We start from the raw sequence: 16,201 nt of genomic DNA on the forward strand, positions 1-16,201 counted from the left end.
TAAACAGTAAGCTGCTGCAATTTAACAAAATGTGGGCCTCCTGCATCGGTTTCCTTGCACACAAATTCTGGGAACTCACATGCGCAAGATATCTCCAGATTTGTCCTCTTCTACAAGGTGAGAAAAAGAGTGTCCACCTTCACACAGGTGGATAGACTTGCTGTCGGTATAAGGTGTCAACATACCCTTTCAGTGCGGAATCTGAGAGGACAATGATGCTAGTGAGATGGAGATCACAACCTCGGCCCCTGGCCTGACCCTGTTGTGCTTCTTTTCCCGCCCCAAACCCCCGTTGCAGATCTCTCCACTTTCCCCTCCTGTGTCTCCCTCCCCCCCACTTTCATCTTCCCCAGTTATACCCCACCAGCCAATGGTTGTATGTGAGTGACTGTTAATGGATAAATAAATAAAACAGATTTAAACCATAAAACCTCATTTTGTTTGGGAAGGCTATTTGGTATTTGGAAACACATCAGTAGTTAATTAAACCACTTTTCAAGGTCAAACAGTCAGTAGACATTGCTGTTTTTTATGGTCTGCACTGACAACACATGATGAATTGAACTTCAGGGACCGTATCATAAAGATGAATGCACACGTGTGCTGGTTGCACTTTAGACGGTAAATAATTTGATGTAGGCATGTACTTTGATGCTACACTCTTTTTGAATATTGAAATTAATGTTCACTCATCCTTACGAGGTGCCATGTTTACTGATGCTCATTTTTTGAAGCACTTTAACTCGTCACTGAGAATTAGTTCTGAACACCAAAATTGATTTTCAACAATACTATTCTATTGGTCTTATCTGACGACTGTTAGGGTTTTTCAGCTCTTATAATGGAATTAATTAATTCCGGTTAGGACTATATTCCCCCATCATTCAAGATACTAATTGGCACAGTCCAAAAACTTTCAAACATTTTCAATAACAGAGAAATCCTATTATTTCTTTAGGATCTTCAATACCCTATCTTTGCCAGCCTTCAGGACGCGTCTGCTAGTTGCAATAACAATCATTTGAGGAACCAAAATTCAAACTATGTTGACCTAACAGTACAATGATTATTTGCAGACCAACTTGGTGAACCTTCTTCTTACAACATCTTGTGTGGTAACATATAGAGCATTGTAACGAGAAGGATTACGAATTATGCAACTTAATTATTTTTGTCACTTCGTAATTTGAACTATTTATCGCAGGAGTATCATCTATTTTGGAACAATTTCTGTCCATCTGGGACAAAGATGAGTATATAGGGCCGTATTTATGAAAGGGTTGCGTCGCTTATGCACCACCCAATGAGGTGCAAGCACAATGCAACCCTTAAGTGTGATTTATCAAGTCACGCAAGGCCACCTTGTGTTGCGAGTGGCTTGATAAATCTGGAGTAACACAAGCAGTGCAAATTGCTGCATTGCATTACTCTGTCTCTGGGAGGCGTTCCTTGGTTGGTGTGTGATTGCCCCCACGCAAAACCCATGGGTTTGGATTCATTACCAGATTTACCATGAGCAGAATACCTGGGAATGCGCCAAAACTGCTATGCCTCCCCTGGTGAGGCATAACGAGGAGAAATACGTTTATTTCTCCTAGTTCTTTCCTCTTTCTATGTGTGCTACATTCTGTAGAACACTTAGAAAGAGGAACATGCCTCAGGGGATTGTTTTTGTGCAGGAAGGTGCCCCTTCCTGCACAAAAACAATTGTTCTCACAATGCAGGCACCCTTGCACCATGGTGAAAGAATGCCTGCGTTGGCGCTAGCCAGCACAGTGTGCGTAGGTGCTGGGAAAAGACAGGAAGGCACCATATGATGTTAAATATGGCACATTCTGCTCTTTCCCTGTCACACAGCTTAACAAGGTGGCTTGCTGGCCTGCGTTGCATGACTATTTCATACATATGCTCCCTAATGTGCAAATAGATAACAATGTTAATCTGCTGATGTTTTAGGTTACTGTTTTTCAATTGATGCACCAAAATAATAAATGCAAAGCAAAATTTGCCTGTCTCTTGAGATTGTTGTCTGATATGGATGTTCCCCAAAACATTCATTTTGGTACCTCTTAGATGCCTTAAAGTACTGACAGCTCAGGATACTATTGGTTCCCATTAGCTTTGCAGCACCAATGACGAATTTTCTCCTCAATGTTACCATTTTACCCTTGTTAGAACTCAAACTTTTGCTTAATTTGTGCCATTGGCTGCGGGTGGAGCCCACCAGCACTCATTTTTGGGCAACAGGGCTTATTTTATATCATCAAACTGTGACCAGAACAAGAGAGGAAAAGGCACAAAAGGGGAAAGAGAAAGATAGAAAAACAGTGGCAAAAGGAGAAAGCAGGAGTGAAAAGGAAATTGCAAAGTGACATAATGATGCAGGGCATGCAGGATGGTGGATGGAAGCGGCAAGAAGTGGAATAAAGACTATGCAGCTTCAGTATTCAGCAATCCAAATATTCGGCTGCGCTGGCTACTGGATTCTGAGGAAAACTCTGGGCCCCAGCAGTTATACTCTTACAGATGAACCACTGACTGGAACACCGTGCTAGTGCTAGGTCACTGTGGGCATTGAAACCTTAACAGCACAAGCCGGCTGATCTTCCATGTTCTTATGAGGATGATTATCATCTTGAAAAATAGGTATGTGTGAGTTCAAATGCGTCCTGTTCTGGAAATAAAGGCCAGGCCTGCCACATGAATTTTAGGTTACAAGCTAATGCTGACATTATAGGGATGTCCTCGGATTCTGTACATGGTTCAACCCACCAGGCAGCAGCTACAAGAAACTTGTGGTGTTTGAAATAAAAGTTCAGCCCACCTTCCAGCCGTTCCAAGAAACTTGTGGTATGCGGAAGAACATTTTCTTTTATCTATATTTTGGCTGTCCAATTCCTATCCCTCAATAAATACTTTGAACTGCTGTTTTGTTTGATTCTATGATTGCCAGTAACTCATCCATACATTCCAATAGACCCGGTTCAGGCTGGAGACTCCCGATTTTGAAGCAAAAATGCCTTTATTTTGGCTAGCTCCCATCTGAAATTGCCTTTCCTTCAATAGAAGTCAATGGGAGAAATACATTCTCCTGATTATTATTTTTTTTAAACCTCACACTTTCCTCTTTTAAAATGTTGGCATGTATGCGTCATGGGTCTGCGTGTAGGACTACCCTAGGCCTGAAAGTGACACTTCTTGCTCCAAAATATATTTCTAATTGGCTTGCGTAGGAATCTAAAAGAAGTTCTACTAATTCTCCCTCTCAGCCCTACATTTAAATCCAAAGTGGTCTGTAATTGGGAATGACGTCTAGTATTTAGCAATGTCATCTTCATAACTGTGATTCAAATTCTGTCATTTGATTACACAGAGAAGCTTCTAGCACTGTCCGGCATGCAGTGGGCCTTCATGTTCCCCCAGATATCCTTCCTCTGAAAATATGCATACATTTTGAATTTGCCGTTATGAATGAATACAACAAATGGATAATTTGCAGGGCAAAGCATTCTGATGTTCTTCCTGTCAGTTGTAATCACACATCCGAAGTATGTCGAACCACTTTGTCGAGTCAAAGTTTCAGCACTCCTGCTAATGGGCTTGCAATCCAGGAGTTTCTTTGCATTTTGTTGGCCGTGCAAATATCTTTTTCAGTTGCCTTTTTCATTTTTTCTGAGCCTTTCTTTTTATATTATAACATAAACTCTCTGGAGGCCTTGCTATAATCTCATTTAATTGTGACCTGTGATGTACTTTTGTTGCTGTACTATACTTTGGTGCTCATAGGTTGGTAAAATAATTAGATAAAATTGCGTGTTGAGGAAAAAAAATGACAAATATCTCCTTTCTTTTTCAGATATGGGACCTTCATCTAAATGATCCCGAGTGTCGTGGTAATGAAATTGGGTCTGTGTATGTGTTCAGCATTAAGACCAACTTTACAGACTGTGGAACCATCACGGTAATCCTTGCATTTAATTATGATTTCTAAGTACAGGACAAGGCATCAGTATATATGTTTGGAGTTAAAATTATTGTGAGCAGTGTGTCCTGAAGGATCAGTCAAGATTATACTTTGTAGAAGTGACATTTACTTAATTCCTTGTCTAAAACGATGAATTTTTTGTGGAATTGTTTTTAGTTCTAAACTTTTCAGAATACAAGGGTAATATCTAACCAACTGGTAAACGTTTTCAAGTATTGTGAGTTTTGGGAGCATGGCCTGGGGAGAAATGGAGTGGTAGCATCTATAGCTTAACCCCTTGGGTGCCGTGGACGAGCTGGTTACGTGCATGGCCACGGCGCTCGAGTGCCGAGGACATTACCAGCTCGCCCTGCACCCTAGCACTCCCCCCGTGGGCCTCCCACCCCCTCCCATGAGCAGGGATGGAAGGGGAATGACTTTTCCTTCCACCCGACCCCCCTAGCCGCCCACTCAGTGACGTCTGATGACATCAGCACGCGATCAGAAGCTGACCTCATTGGAGGTCGCCCCCATCGCTGGAAGATGCTTTCATTTCTCTTCTGATTGGGGTGGGGGAGGTCGGGAGGCATGAAAGGAAAGGAACAAATAGGCTTTTCATGTCTCTTCATGTCTCTCTGAGTATTTTTGCAGCACAATCTTAAAGCGATCTCAGCCAAGATAAAGCTGAGACAGGGACAAAGCCTACAATGCTTGCTTACTTGTGAGAAAGAGGATAAAGTAATATGATAGAGTCCCCTTCCAAATCAGGTGAGGGGCCCCTGAGTCTCCGATATCTCACAGATACCCATTAGCCTTGGGCTGAATGGGGGCTCCCTGAAGAGTTGTGGGACCCCTGTAGGTTTGTGGGCCCGTGTGTTCCTCAGGGGCTGCAGGGGCCTTTGTTACACCCCAAGGAGGAGGCATGATGCTGGTCTCCTGTGTGTTGGGATTCTCCCACTTGTCTCGGAACAAAATTAGCTTCTTCAATAGCTACAAATGCATTGATCTCTCAGGCTGCGCAGGAGTTAGGTGAGGAGCAGTACTCGTCATCATAGTTATCTCTAAGGTGGTAAGCAATATGGCAAAAAGGAACCATCAGAGAAGGAGATGCTCATTTCAAAACCAGCCACAATGGACAAGGATATGGCAAACACATCTCCATACATTGACTCCCTGATATTCAGTCTTAGGCAAGAAAAAATGGTAATTACCAAAGAATATGTGCAGCAATTCCTAATGTCATCAAAAGCAAGGTAGGAGCCATAAAGGAGGGTTTCAAGGCACTTCACATAATTCAGGGAGGTTTTTACATCTATTCATGCCAGGGTTGAAGACCAATAAAGAACGGTTGATGACTGCTAAGAAGAGCAACATCAGACATAGGTTGTCTTCCAGAAATTATGGTATCAGAACATCTTTCGCTAAGTGAAGCTTGAAGGTATAGAAAATTGGTCATGGAGAAATAATATATAACGTAGCTTGCCAACAGGAGGATAAGGGAAAAACATCCAAAAATGTATTCAGGACTTGCTACATTGCATTGTGGAATGGCAAAAGTGCAAGACGTGCTTAGACTGAATCCATGAAGTTGGAGATGGAGGCCCAGAGGTGACACATCCAATGACATACTCACATCTGTACACTTCTTTGATGAAAAGGAGGAACTAATGACTCTGCCCAGGGCAAAAAGTGACCTCACTTATGCCGCCAAGAGTACAACTCTACCAGTACTTCCCTAAGCTCTGACGGTGCCTAGATATCAGACTGATCACAAAACACTAAAAGACAAAGAAAGTGCATATCAATAGAGACACCTGGCAGGGGAAGAAGAAAATTAACAGGTCTGGGGCAAAGGGACTTTTAAGCATTCCAAACCAGACTGTCTTCAGTATATAGGGTGGGGTAGAATTGAGATGCAGTGAAGGAGGGCCTCATATGCAATGGGATCCCTGAATCTGGTACAGGTGGAATATCCCTACTATTTGCCATGACGTATTCTATGGGTATTACTGTTTATGATTCTGTAGAAGGATTGATAGTGTGTTTTTGTAGTTATGACACTGTCTGCGGTTGGAGGAGGGTCCATTGGTGTTGATCATGCTACTTGCTGCAGGCTTATAACTAGTCCAAATCGCATTCACACTGCTGAAAACCTTAGCATATGTGTTCCATCGTGTAGGTGCATAATAGGGGGACAGTAAAACTCATTAGCTTTAAAGCAAAGCGCCTTAACACACTGGCCAAACATCTGGCAGTCTTGAATCTCTCACACAATTTTAAGAGCCATATATACCTATTTCAGTAAACCTAGTTGTTGTAAGTCAGACTGCTTTCATCTTTAAAAGGTGATTTCCTTTCAAGTTTCTCTCTTCTGGCACTTCAAAAACGAGAGGGTGGGCTAATATCTAATATCTAATATCTAACAAATGGAAACATAAAGTTTTAAAGAACTGTAGAAAAGCATCAATGATTACTTAGCAGAGAATGACAGGGTGATGTTGTGGATGGAATATAATGGAGTTGTACTGAGTGGATGTTTGATTTCTGCTTCCACGAAACCTGAGAAATCAGATCAGACATGTACATGCACCTTGAGTCTGCTTGCCTGAACTGTAGCGAAAACTACTGGTGATCTCGATATCAACCAGAGAGAGTACTTTATACTCAATGCAGTTCCTACAGGCTGATTTCCCTTCATTAATGTAGACAAAAACCTTTCACTAGCACCTTAATGTCTGAACTAGGGCCGATGATGTCTGGCTTAACAGACACAGAACAGTTAGGCTTGGTCTACAAGAACCAAAGCAGAGTAGATCCGAAAAATCTTACATATCTTTAAAAACGTATGCAGAACTTATAAGCAGGCCTCAGTGATCTTTCTTCTTTGGGAAATCGCTAGACTGAGTGGACTGGTGCTACATAAGTAAGATGCTTGACACGTTTGGTATAGGGTTAAAATTCAAACCATGGATCATTTCCAGGGTAGAAGTAACCTTCTGTGTTCGTAAGGCTCAGATGGCGGTATTCACCCCTTTTCCACAGGGCTGCCTCTTCCCCATTGTTTTTGCGCTTCTAGTAGAAATTATAGCCTCCAGGGATTTTGAATAGGGAGGGATAACTCTAAAATTGCTATGTATGCTGATGATATTTCAGTCAGAGTGGCTGGTCCGGCTCAATGTATATGGGCACAGAGGTAGTTTTAGTCAAGAACTGGTTCCCTACATTATATAATACATTTTATTTTGGACTTCTTCCCCAGTAAAGGGAGCTCATTTCTTGAGGTCAGGATGAGGCTGTCGGGTTGCTAGTATCTTAACTCGGCAGGACGGGCAGGACGATGATGAAGCATGCCACGATTATGTGGGTGAGGCCTAATTGTCCATAGTAAGGGGGTTGATGGTAGACCAGATCCTGTAGGGTGACTCACCCCTCCTTTGGTGGGTTCAGTTGAGCATTTGATTAGGGAACTGAAGGGCTGAGCATATCCCCTACCTCTCTATTCGTGTGATGGATTTCTATGTATACCCTACCTTATGGATTAACTGGATTTGAATGGCAGACTTGGGGATTTTAGTATGTTTTGGAATACATGAATACAAAAAATGGATAATTTGCAGGGCAAAGCATTCTGATGTTCTTCCTGTCAGTTGTAATCACACATCCGAAGTATTTCGAACCACTGTGTTGAGTCAAAGTTTCAGCACTCCTGCTAATGGGCTTGCAATCCAGGAGTTTCTTTGCATTTTGTTGGCCGTGCAAACATCTTTTTCAGTTGCCTTTTTCATTTTTTCTCAGCCTTTCCTTTTATATTATAACATAAGCTCTCTGGAGGCCTTGCTATAATCTCATTTAATTGTGACCTGTGATGTACTTTTTTTCCTGTACTGTAAGGGGGTGATGGTAGACCAGATCCTGTAGGGTGACTCACCCCTCCTTTGGTGGGTTCAGTTGAGCATTTGATTAGGGAACTGAAGGGCTGAGCATATCCCCTACCTCTCTATTCGTGTGATGGATTTCTATGTATACCCTACCTTATGGATTAACTGGATTTGAATGGCAGACTTGGGGATTTTAGTATGTTTTGTAAAGTCTCACATCCTGAAAATATCAATTTTTCAAAAACAAATACATCCTCTAGAGACACATTTTCCATACTGCCAGGCAACAGGCTTGATCACCTTTGGGGATAAAATCAGTCTCCCTGTTGATCAGGTAGTTAAGGCAAACTACCTCTGTCTTTTGAGAGAAACATGTAAGAATTTGGACATGTGTCACAAATGAGGGTCTTGTGGCTTGGGTGAATATCGGCAGTTAAAATGATGATACTGTCCAGAATTTTATTTAATTTTCAGGCCATTCCACGTTACATGTCTACTTCAGTGCTGAATCAGCAACTAATAACAGTTAATTACTGTGTCTGGGTAGGTAAACCTCCTGCGGGCTGCAAGATACATAGGGACTGATTTAAGAGCCCCGAGTGCCTCCTTGCACCACATTAGAGTAATTTTTTTAATGCTAATGTGGCACAATGTGGCTAAAAATGAAACACCAGATTTACAAAGTGGCACAATGCATGCTTTGCGCCACTTTGTAACCCTTTGCGCTACATTATGCCTGTGCTAGGCATAATGGATGCAAAGGGGGCATTCCCCGGTTAGGAGGGGGTGTGAAAGAATGGTGCAACGAAATTTAAAAGATTTCTTTGCATCATTTATTTCGGCACTTTTAACGCCTGCTCAGAGCAGGTGTTAAAAGGAGGCATTCCATTGTTTTCAATGGGCCTCAATGGGCTTTGCAGGCTTAGCATCAAAAATGTTTACGCTAATCCGGCAAAGCTCCAAACTAACACTAGTTCTCTAACTAACGTCATGGTGCACTGTATCTTAGATATGGTGCACACATGGTGGCATTAGGGGGGCACTAAGGGGCACAAGAAACGTTGTGCTGCACTGGGTGTAGCGCCACTTTTCTTAAATCAGGGCCATAATAAGAAAGCCAATTGGGAGGGGCAATTAGGCATCCTGATGTTACACAATATTTCCCCGGATGACCCAATTGTGATACCAAATGCAATGGAATAAACAGAGTTGGAGGAACAATGACTCTTCATGGCTCTACATTGACCACTAGAGAGATGGCACCATAGCTGAGCGTTTTACTCCTCTCCCATCATTTCCACCTTGATGACTTCCTGGGAAAAGGGCTCAAAACAAATGAAGCATCACAAAGTTTCCATTCCCAATGTTACCCACCATGTGTAAACCCATTTTCGCTCCTGTGCTACAGGAGACACAATTTATTGCTTGGATTTCTCACAGTTACCCTAGATATGGGAACTATTTGACATAAATGGGATAAGCTCATTGGAAATGCTCACAATGATACAGAGCCTTCCTCAGAGTAAAAGATTAAATTATTATCAAATCAGACTTGGGTTTTGTACCCTTCAATCAAAACACATATTTACAGGGCTCTTAGGAAGTTTAAAGAATGGATACTTACAAAAGATTGTGGGCCAGATGCACGAAGGTCCGGTTCTGCGACTCGCAATTTGCGAGTCGCAAAACTGAATGTACAACAGTGTCAATCACACTGTTTGCGATTCGCAGGTATGGGGGCCTGCTGTGGTCCGCAGACCACCATGTCTGTGACTGCTTTTAAATAAAGCAGTATTTTTTTTTAAATGCAGCCATCTTTCCTTAAAGGAAAACGGAATGAATTACGCAAAAAAATGAAAAGTTTTCTTTTCATTTTTTCAGAGCAGGCTGTGGTCCGTGGGACCACTGCCTGCTAGGAAAAAATGTTTTTGCATGCATTCAAAAGGAGAAGCAGTCCCATGAGTACCCCTTCCCTTTTGCGAATGGGTTAGCACCAATTTGAGACTGGTGCTAACTGCGATTGTTGTCTCAAAACAATTATACATTGGACTGCGATTCGCAATTAGGAAGGGAACTCCCCTTTCTAATTATGACTCGCACACCCGTTTTACGATTCGGTAAATAGATTACTGAATCACTAAATAGGGTCCGTACATACCAAAATGTTTCTTTCCTGTTGCAAACGATCTGCGAATCTGGCTGTTTGTGACAGGAAAAATGGTACGTACCTATGATAAAATTCTATCCTCTGTTATCTATAAACACCACCTGACATAACACCAAGATACCCTGGTCAGAAATAGTGGAGAAATAACTAGGCCCATCTCTTTCAGATTAGGAGTGGGAAGAGATCTGCATTAAGGCATGTAACAATGCTAGATGCACCACAACAAGCGAAGCAATGCCTAAATTGCCCTGATTTTACACTCTGCATCACCTCCAAAAATGAAATACATACAGATCTGATGCTTGCTGGAGGGGTGTTAGGCCTACAAGGACACTGATATATCTTCTCTGGCACTGTCCTAAGTTACATAGTTATTAGTCAGAGGTGTTAGATGTGATGCACACAATGTTTGATACTTCCATATGGGGATTCCCTCAATACATGCTTCTGGGTCTCTCAAACAGAATGATATTCCATTTTTCACTCTCTCAGGTGCAGGCAGATTTCTGTGACTCCGATTGTGGCCGCACAGACTATCTCCTTTCCGTACAATCTCGGAGGCTTGGGAATGATTATACCACCTTTGGTATCTTCTCAGCATGGAAAAAATTGCAATAGTGATGGAGGGAATATCTGAAGCCTTTGAGACTGAGGCCCATATTTATACTTTTTTTGCCACGTATTTGCGCCATTTTTTGATACAAAAGTGGTGCAAACTCACAAAATATAATTGTATTTTGTAAGCAAAACAAGTATAAATATGGGTCTGAATGAGTACTGTTTCTGAAATTCCTGTCCATTGAAGTTAATGGATTATCATACCTGAAATATCTTTTAGTCCACAGGATAGTCCCAACAGATAAGTCCCAATTACTTCCTACAGATATCTAAATATATTGGGAGGATGAGCAAATGAGGGTAGGTATGGGAAAAAGGAATAATTCCACCAATACACAGGAATGGCAGGTGGATTATATGGACATTTATAGTGAGTGTTGATTATTGTCCTGTTTTTACTTATGAAATTGGACAACGATATATAACACAGGAGGGGAGTAAATCCCACGAGTGATCATCATTGTACCAACAGTACAATCTTTATATTTAATACAATACATTTAATGCTAACCTATTGTAGTTGCGAACATTCTAAATGCTCCTTTCACTTCTTGAAGTCTTTTTGATACATTGTAAACCTTTTACCCTTTTCATGAAGATTCGCTAACTTCAGGATAACATTACTACATTCTAGCTGTATCTGTGAAGATATTCTCAAAAAAATGTTGATTGGTAGCATGGTCTCTTAAGAAAAGAAAGAAAAATTCCTAATATCTTGTGACACTTGTTCTACAAGGTGGTTACCCTTTGGAAGTAAGTTCTGATTTTTCTACAGAAAACAATAGATCATCTTCTTAAAAGATACCCAACTGTTCAGATAAAAGCTTTCCTTTTTTGATTGTTTCCTTTATCTAACAATCCTCAACCCTTATACACCCAAACGTGTACTAAACTTGTCACTAGCATGTGTTCACTCCATAAGCCTTCACTTGGGTCAAACACACTCTGATTTGCCCCAGGTTGTCCTGGACAGCCAACACTTGTTTCGTCAATCTGGGATTATCCCTGTGACTTCATCAGGGCTGAAAACAATTTACACATGCCTATGTTAACAAAATTCATAACAACAAATACTATACCAACACCCATACAAAGTCACCTAGTGGAGAGAAGAAGTAAAAAGCCAGATTGCAAGAAAGTGCGAATCACAACTTTCCTTTCCACCAGCCCTGAGGAAGCCGAGACCAATTCTGCGTTTTCACTGGGCTGACCGATGGAAATGTCGTAATGCGATATTTCCGCAGGTCACCCGGTGGAAACATCGTAATACGACAGTGGTGAGCCTGCCGGCTTGATGGCTGCCTCAACACCGTCGTTTTGGAGTTGTGGCAGTTCAGCTAGTCACGGTGGCAATGCAAACAAGCATTTGCAATGCAGCGAGTTTTGTAGAAGTCCCTACCAAATACTGAACCCCATCATATTTTGGGACTGAAATCCAGCTGCAAAACGTTGCTATTTTGTCGACTCTCAAGTTGGGGTCGTAGCTCCTTCTCGAAAGGGTGGGGGATCCTCTTGGACCCTTACCCCTTTGTGAATGTACAAAAACATTTTTCAAACAGTAGGCTGTGGTATGTGGGACTCCTGCATCCTCTTAAACAAAAATTAAAAAAGAAAATGTTTGTTTTTAAACGGTGCCCTTTTACTGTTAGTAAAATGGGCTGCATTTAAAAAGAAAAAAGGTTTGCTTCATTAAAAGCAAAAACAGACCTTGTGGCCTGTTGACCCCAGCAGACCACTATTCTTGTAGTGGCTGTGAATCATAGTGGGTCGCAATTTGTAACCTAGCTCATTAATATTCATTGGGTGGGTCAAATTGTGACCCCCTATGATTCACTTTTTTATAATCAACCTATTGGTGAGTTTGCAAAACAATGCACTGGTCACAAAAATACTGGTCACAATTTGCGTCCAGCATTTTACAACCACTGCTTTGTACATCTGGCCCTAAATTCTTTAAACAATTTTAAACTTCTGTATGTTCGCAATTGGTTCGAGACTTTGAAAAGTATATATAAAGTGTAACTTGGTTTCTCAGTATTTTAATGATGTTTCCATTGAAATTTTACTGCTCTTTTGGTATGTATAAATTCCATTGTTTGATTCCTATTTTAGTGTGTACGTCGTGTATACCAATGGCAGCTGGACACACAGTATTTGTTGCAAGTGTGGTGTCTGTTTAAACTGTATTCAGTCTCAACCTTTGTAACACCACTTTTAACCCCGGCTCTGGCTGCTTTACCAAGTTTATGTAGGTCGTCAAGAAGGCCTGGGAAGATAGCTTTACCACTGAACATGTGGTACCCTGTGTCCTGGTTTCTGACGAACACTTGTAATATCATCTGACTGTGCTGGGTGGTTCTTTTGACTTCAAGGGTCATAGGCTGTACAACCATTGAGAATCAGCCCTCTGCTCCCTCCTACATTGTAGAAGATTATAGTGAGGTCAGGAGTCCCCCTGACAATATAGTGGTGCGAGCTCTCTCTGTTACAAAAGAATTGCTAGAGGTCGCTAGACCATCTGACGCTGAGGTCCTATCGCGAGCACACAGCCTCTTCTTCTCTGTCTATGAAGCCAGGGCATGTCTCCTTCCACGGACTGTACTCCTTGCAGTGAGTTCTCCTGCAGATGAGTGTGCTGTGCTCTCTTTGATCTTGAAAAGGGGCCGAACTGGATTATTTGGCTTCTTCACTACTATAGTAGAGCACCCCCTGATCTTTTTAAACCCACGTTCAATAAGGTAAGGGACAATTCATGCTTCCCCATTGGCCTACCTGTTAAGGGACGTGATGAGCATCTAGGCCTCAGAGAAATGGAGTACATCGATGTTACAGGTAAGGCAATCCTCTTACAAGAAAAGAATACATCATATCGCAAACTATTACCAGAACTTCATATCTCAGGATTTTTTGGCTACATTGTTACATTGTTTAATAAGGCCCCTCTGTTCCCTGATATACATTACCAAATACAGATTCACATTATTTGCAACAGTTTGCTTCTTGTAAAGTAGGCAATATAGAAAGCAATGGGTTTGCTGAAATACACATTTCACTGAGATTTTTACTCCAGGGCGAAAATGGATCAAATTGAGTTTTTTCTCTTTGTTTATTTTTGCTCTTTTTATATCATAAAGAATGGAACAAATGCACTGTTGGAACGTTTCCATGAGTACTGCGGCTTATCTTACTGTTGAACCCTAAGCTGACAAACATGAATTGCACCCCGTTAGCACTGGACTGTCAGGGTGGCATGGAAGAGTGGCCAAAAGGTTACTCGGAGAAGTGGTGAATTGCCCAAGGGAATGATAGCTTACATTCCTCCAGGCACTTCTTTGTGGGTGTAGATAACACCAATGTGAGAGCAGTACAGTAAGTTAGAGATTACTAAAACAATTGTTCCAGTATCTGTTGCAGTCCCTGAAATGTCTCAGTTACCACTGTACCTTTAAGAACTCACAACCAGGGTTTGCATGCGTTGCACGTGAAACACAGGGAGAGCCCCAAATGATTCCTCTTTCATCTTCGGTTCCTACTTCTGTCCAGAAGCAAATTGCTCCAAATCTGAAAGGGGAAAACAGTGACACAGGAGGAACTAACCATGCACTGCTCACTTCTGCCAGAACAGGGGCAATTTTCCTGTAGTTCTCCTGCCAGTTTAAAAGTTCAAGCCCACCACCCATACAAAGCAAAGAAAATGTTCCTTGTCACAGTGGTGGTCTTGTTCGGGATGGATGTGTCACCACTGAATGTGGTTGAGATCCTTCGTAGTGCCAATCAAATTAAAGCATTTTGTTGTCTTGAGATAAAACTGTTGACAGTGGGTGTGATCTTCTTCATGCCAAGCTTTCCAGGACACTTTATTGTCCAGTTTGTCCTTCATAGTCATGAAAGGCCTCACCAGCAACTTTCTGCAATCTGTGAGCTGGGTAGGAGGATCTCTAGCTCCATGTGCACTTGCAAGCACAGATCGTTGGAGCACATCACCCTACTCCTGGGCACCCTGCGAGGGGAACGAGTGTCACCAGATCTCACAGTATGGATTGGTGGTTCAAATCCTTCCCTGGGTGCAATGGTCAAACTTCTAGGCAGCATTTCCTTCTTGCAAGAGTACTTCCGAAATCTTTCCCGGACAGTCAGTGTGTTCATTCCACATTGGAATTGTAGCAAGATGACAATCTTTCTGATTCCTGCACTCCAACCTGGCAATGGACGTAAACATTCAGGGATCCATAACCCTGGCACAATGACTGGGGAGTTTTGCCCTATATCTAGCTCAGTTTGCAGAAAGGGAATGTAGAGTTATGGTGTCTTGTCTTCATCCAAGAACACAGAGAATACCAGTTGAGAAGAGGTAAGTCTTTATTCAAGCACCTCAGCCCCTTTCAACTGCCAGCTCCATTAATTCTCTCTCCTCAACATTCTCATCCCCTTACCTCATCATATTCTTATTAGCTCATCTAATTCTAAAGTAAGACTCTTGAACTTCCTCTAACACATGTCACAGGATTCCACAGGCCAAGCTCTGGGACTGGTTTTACAAGGTTCTTGACTTTGTATGTATTGTTCCCAAACTGGTCAAGCTACTGTCTTTGCTCTCCATTGTCAGGATGAAGCAGGGGTGGGGCTGAAAGCTCTCTGTCAGTTAGGCACAAAACAAAGACTCAAAAGAGGCAGAGCCTTCTTCACAAATGTACCTCAGAACTTGTTGGGGGTAACACCTCTGGGGGCAAATGGAGCTAGAAGACGCAAGTTCTGTCCCTGTACTTTAAAAAGACCCTCTTTTTTTCGTCATCCACACACTATAGAATGGTACATTTCAAATGAGTTCAGGAATGTAGGAGAAGCCTGGCAATTCACATTACTCTCAGGCAGGCTCCATTCAACCTTCATCTTGCAAACCATCCATGCACAGGAGATCCAAAGTCAACTTGTATGTGGTGATAGTCACCCATCACACAGTCTCAACACACAGGTGTCATCCATGTCCCACATGGTCCTGGTTATAGATGACTGGCAGACAACCTTAAAAAGACAAGGCCAGTAAGCAACTCTCCCTGTATAGGCAATGTGTAAAAAGGCCAGTCCTGCAGGTATGATCAGTTGCTGTCACCACTGTTAGTCCTCCACAGCCCAGTGTGTTGATGGTAGTCATGTTTAGAAAAGGACAGATGTGCACTCCAGACCACAGGCATCCACTTTGGCTCTCAACCCATTTCTACACTGGCCTATCAAATACTTATATTATTGTTGTGTGTGCTGCAGCTGAAAATCAAAAATATCTGTAAACTCACAACTTTGGAAAAACAGAGCAGGACCAAGCCAGGTAAACAGGTGGTTTCTGCTGGGGAGGGGAGGATATGGGAGGAAATGTGGGTATTTCGTTGGTTTTGGCTAGGCCGCATGATGCCGGGGGGGAAATTGGATGACCTCATGCTGTACGTACTGAGACAAGGAAGGGTAATAGGAGTAGTGAAGATTACCGGCAATTAATCTGCACATTCATTAAGAACTTATACTGAAGAGGGGTCCCACACCTGGGAGAATGTAGGATATGGCTGTAATGATCATGTCGCA

General features: G+C 42.2%; 1 protein-coding gene across 1 annotated transcript in view; it reads left to right on the forward strand.

The window, feature by feature from the left end:
* LOC138297352 (alpha-tectorin-like) overlaps positions 1 to 16,201 on the forward strand; it is a 149,187-nt gene that overhangs the window by 57,488 nt on the left and 75,498 nt on the right. Inside the window, exon 3 of the mRNA XM_069236751.1 lies at positions 3,857 to 3,961. Coding sequence (XP_069092852.1) covers positions 3,857 to 3,961 — 105 coding nt within the window. The remainder of the gene's footprint in view (positions 1 to 3,856; positions 3,962 to 16,201) is intronic.

The sequence above is a fragment of the Pleurodeles waltl genome, chromosome 5 (genome assembly GCF_031143425.1).
Source record: "Pleurodeles waltl isolate 20211129_DDA chromosome 5, aPleWal1.hap1.20221129, whole genome shotgun sequence".
Taxonomy (NCBI): Eukaryota; Metazoa; Chordata; class Amphibia; order Caudata; family Salamandridae; genus Pleurodeles; species Pleurodeles waltl.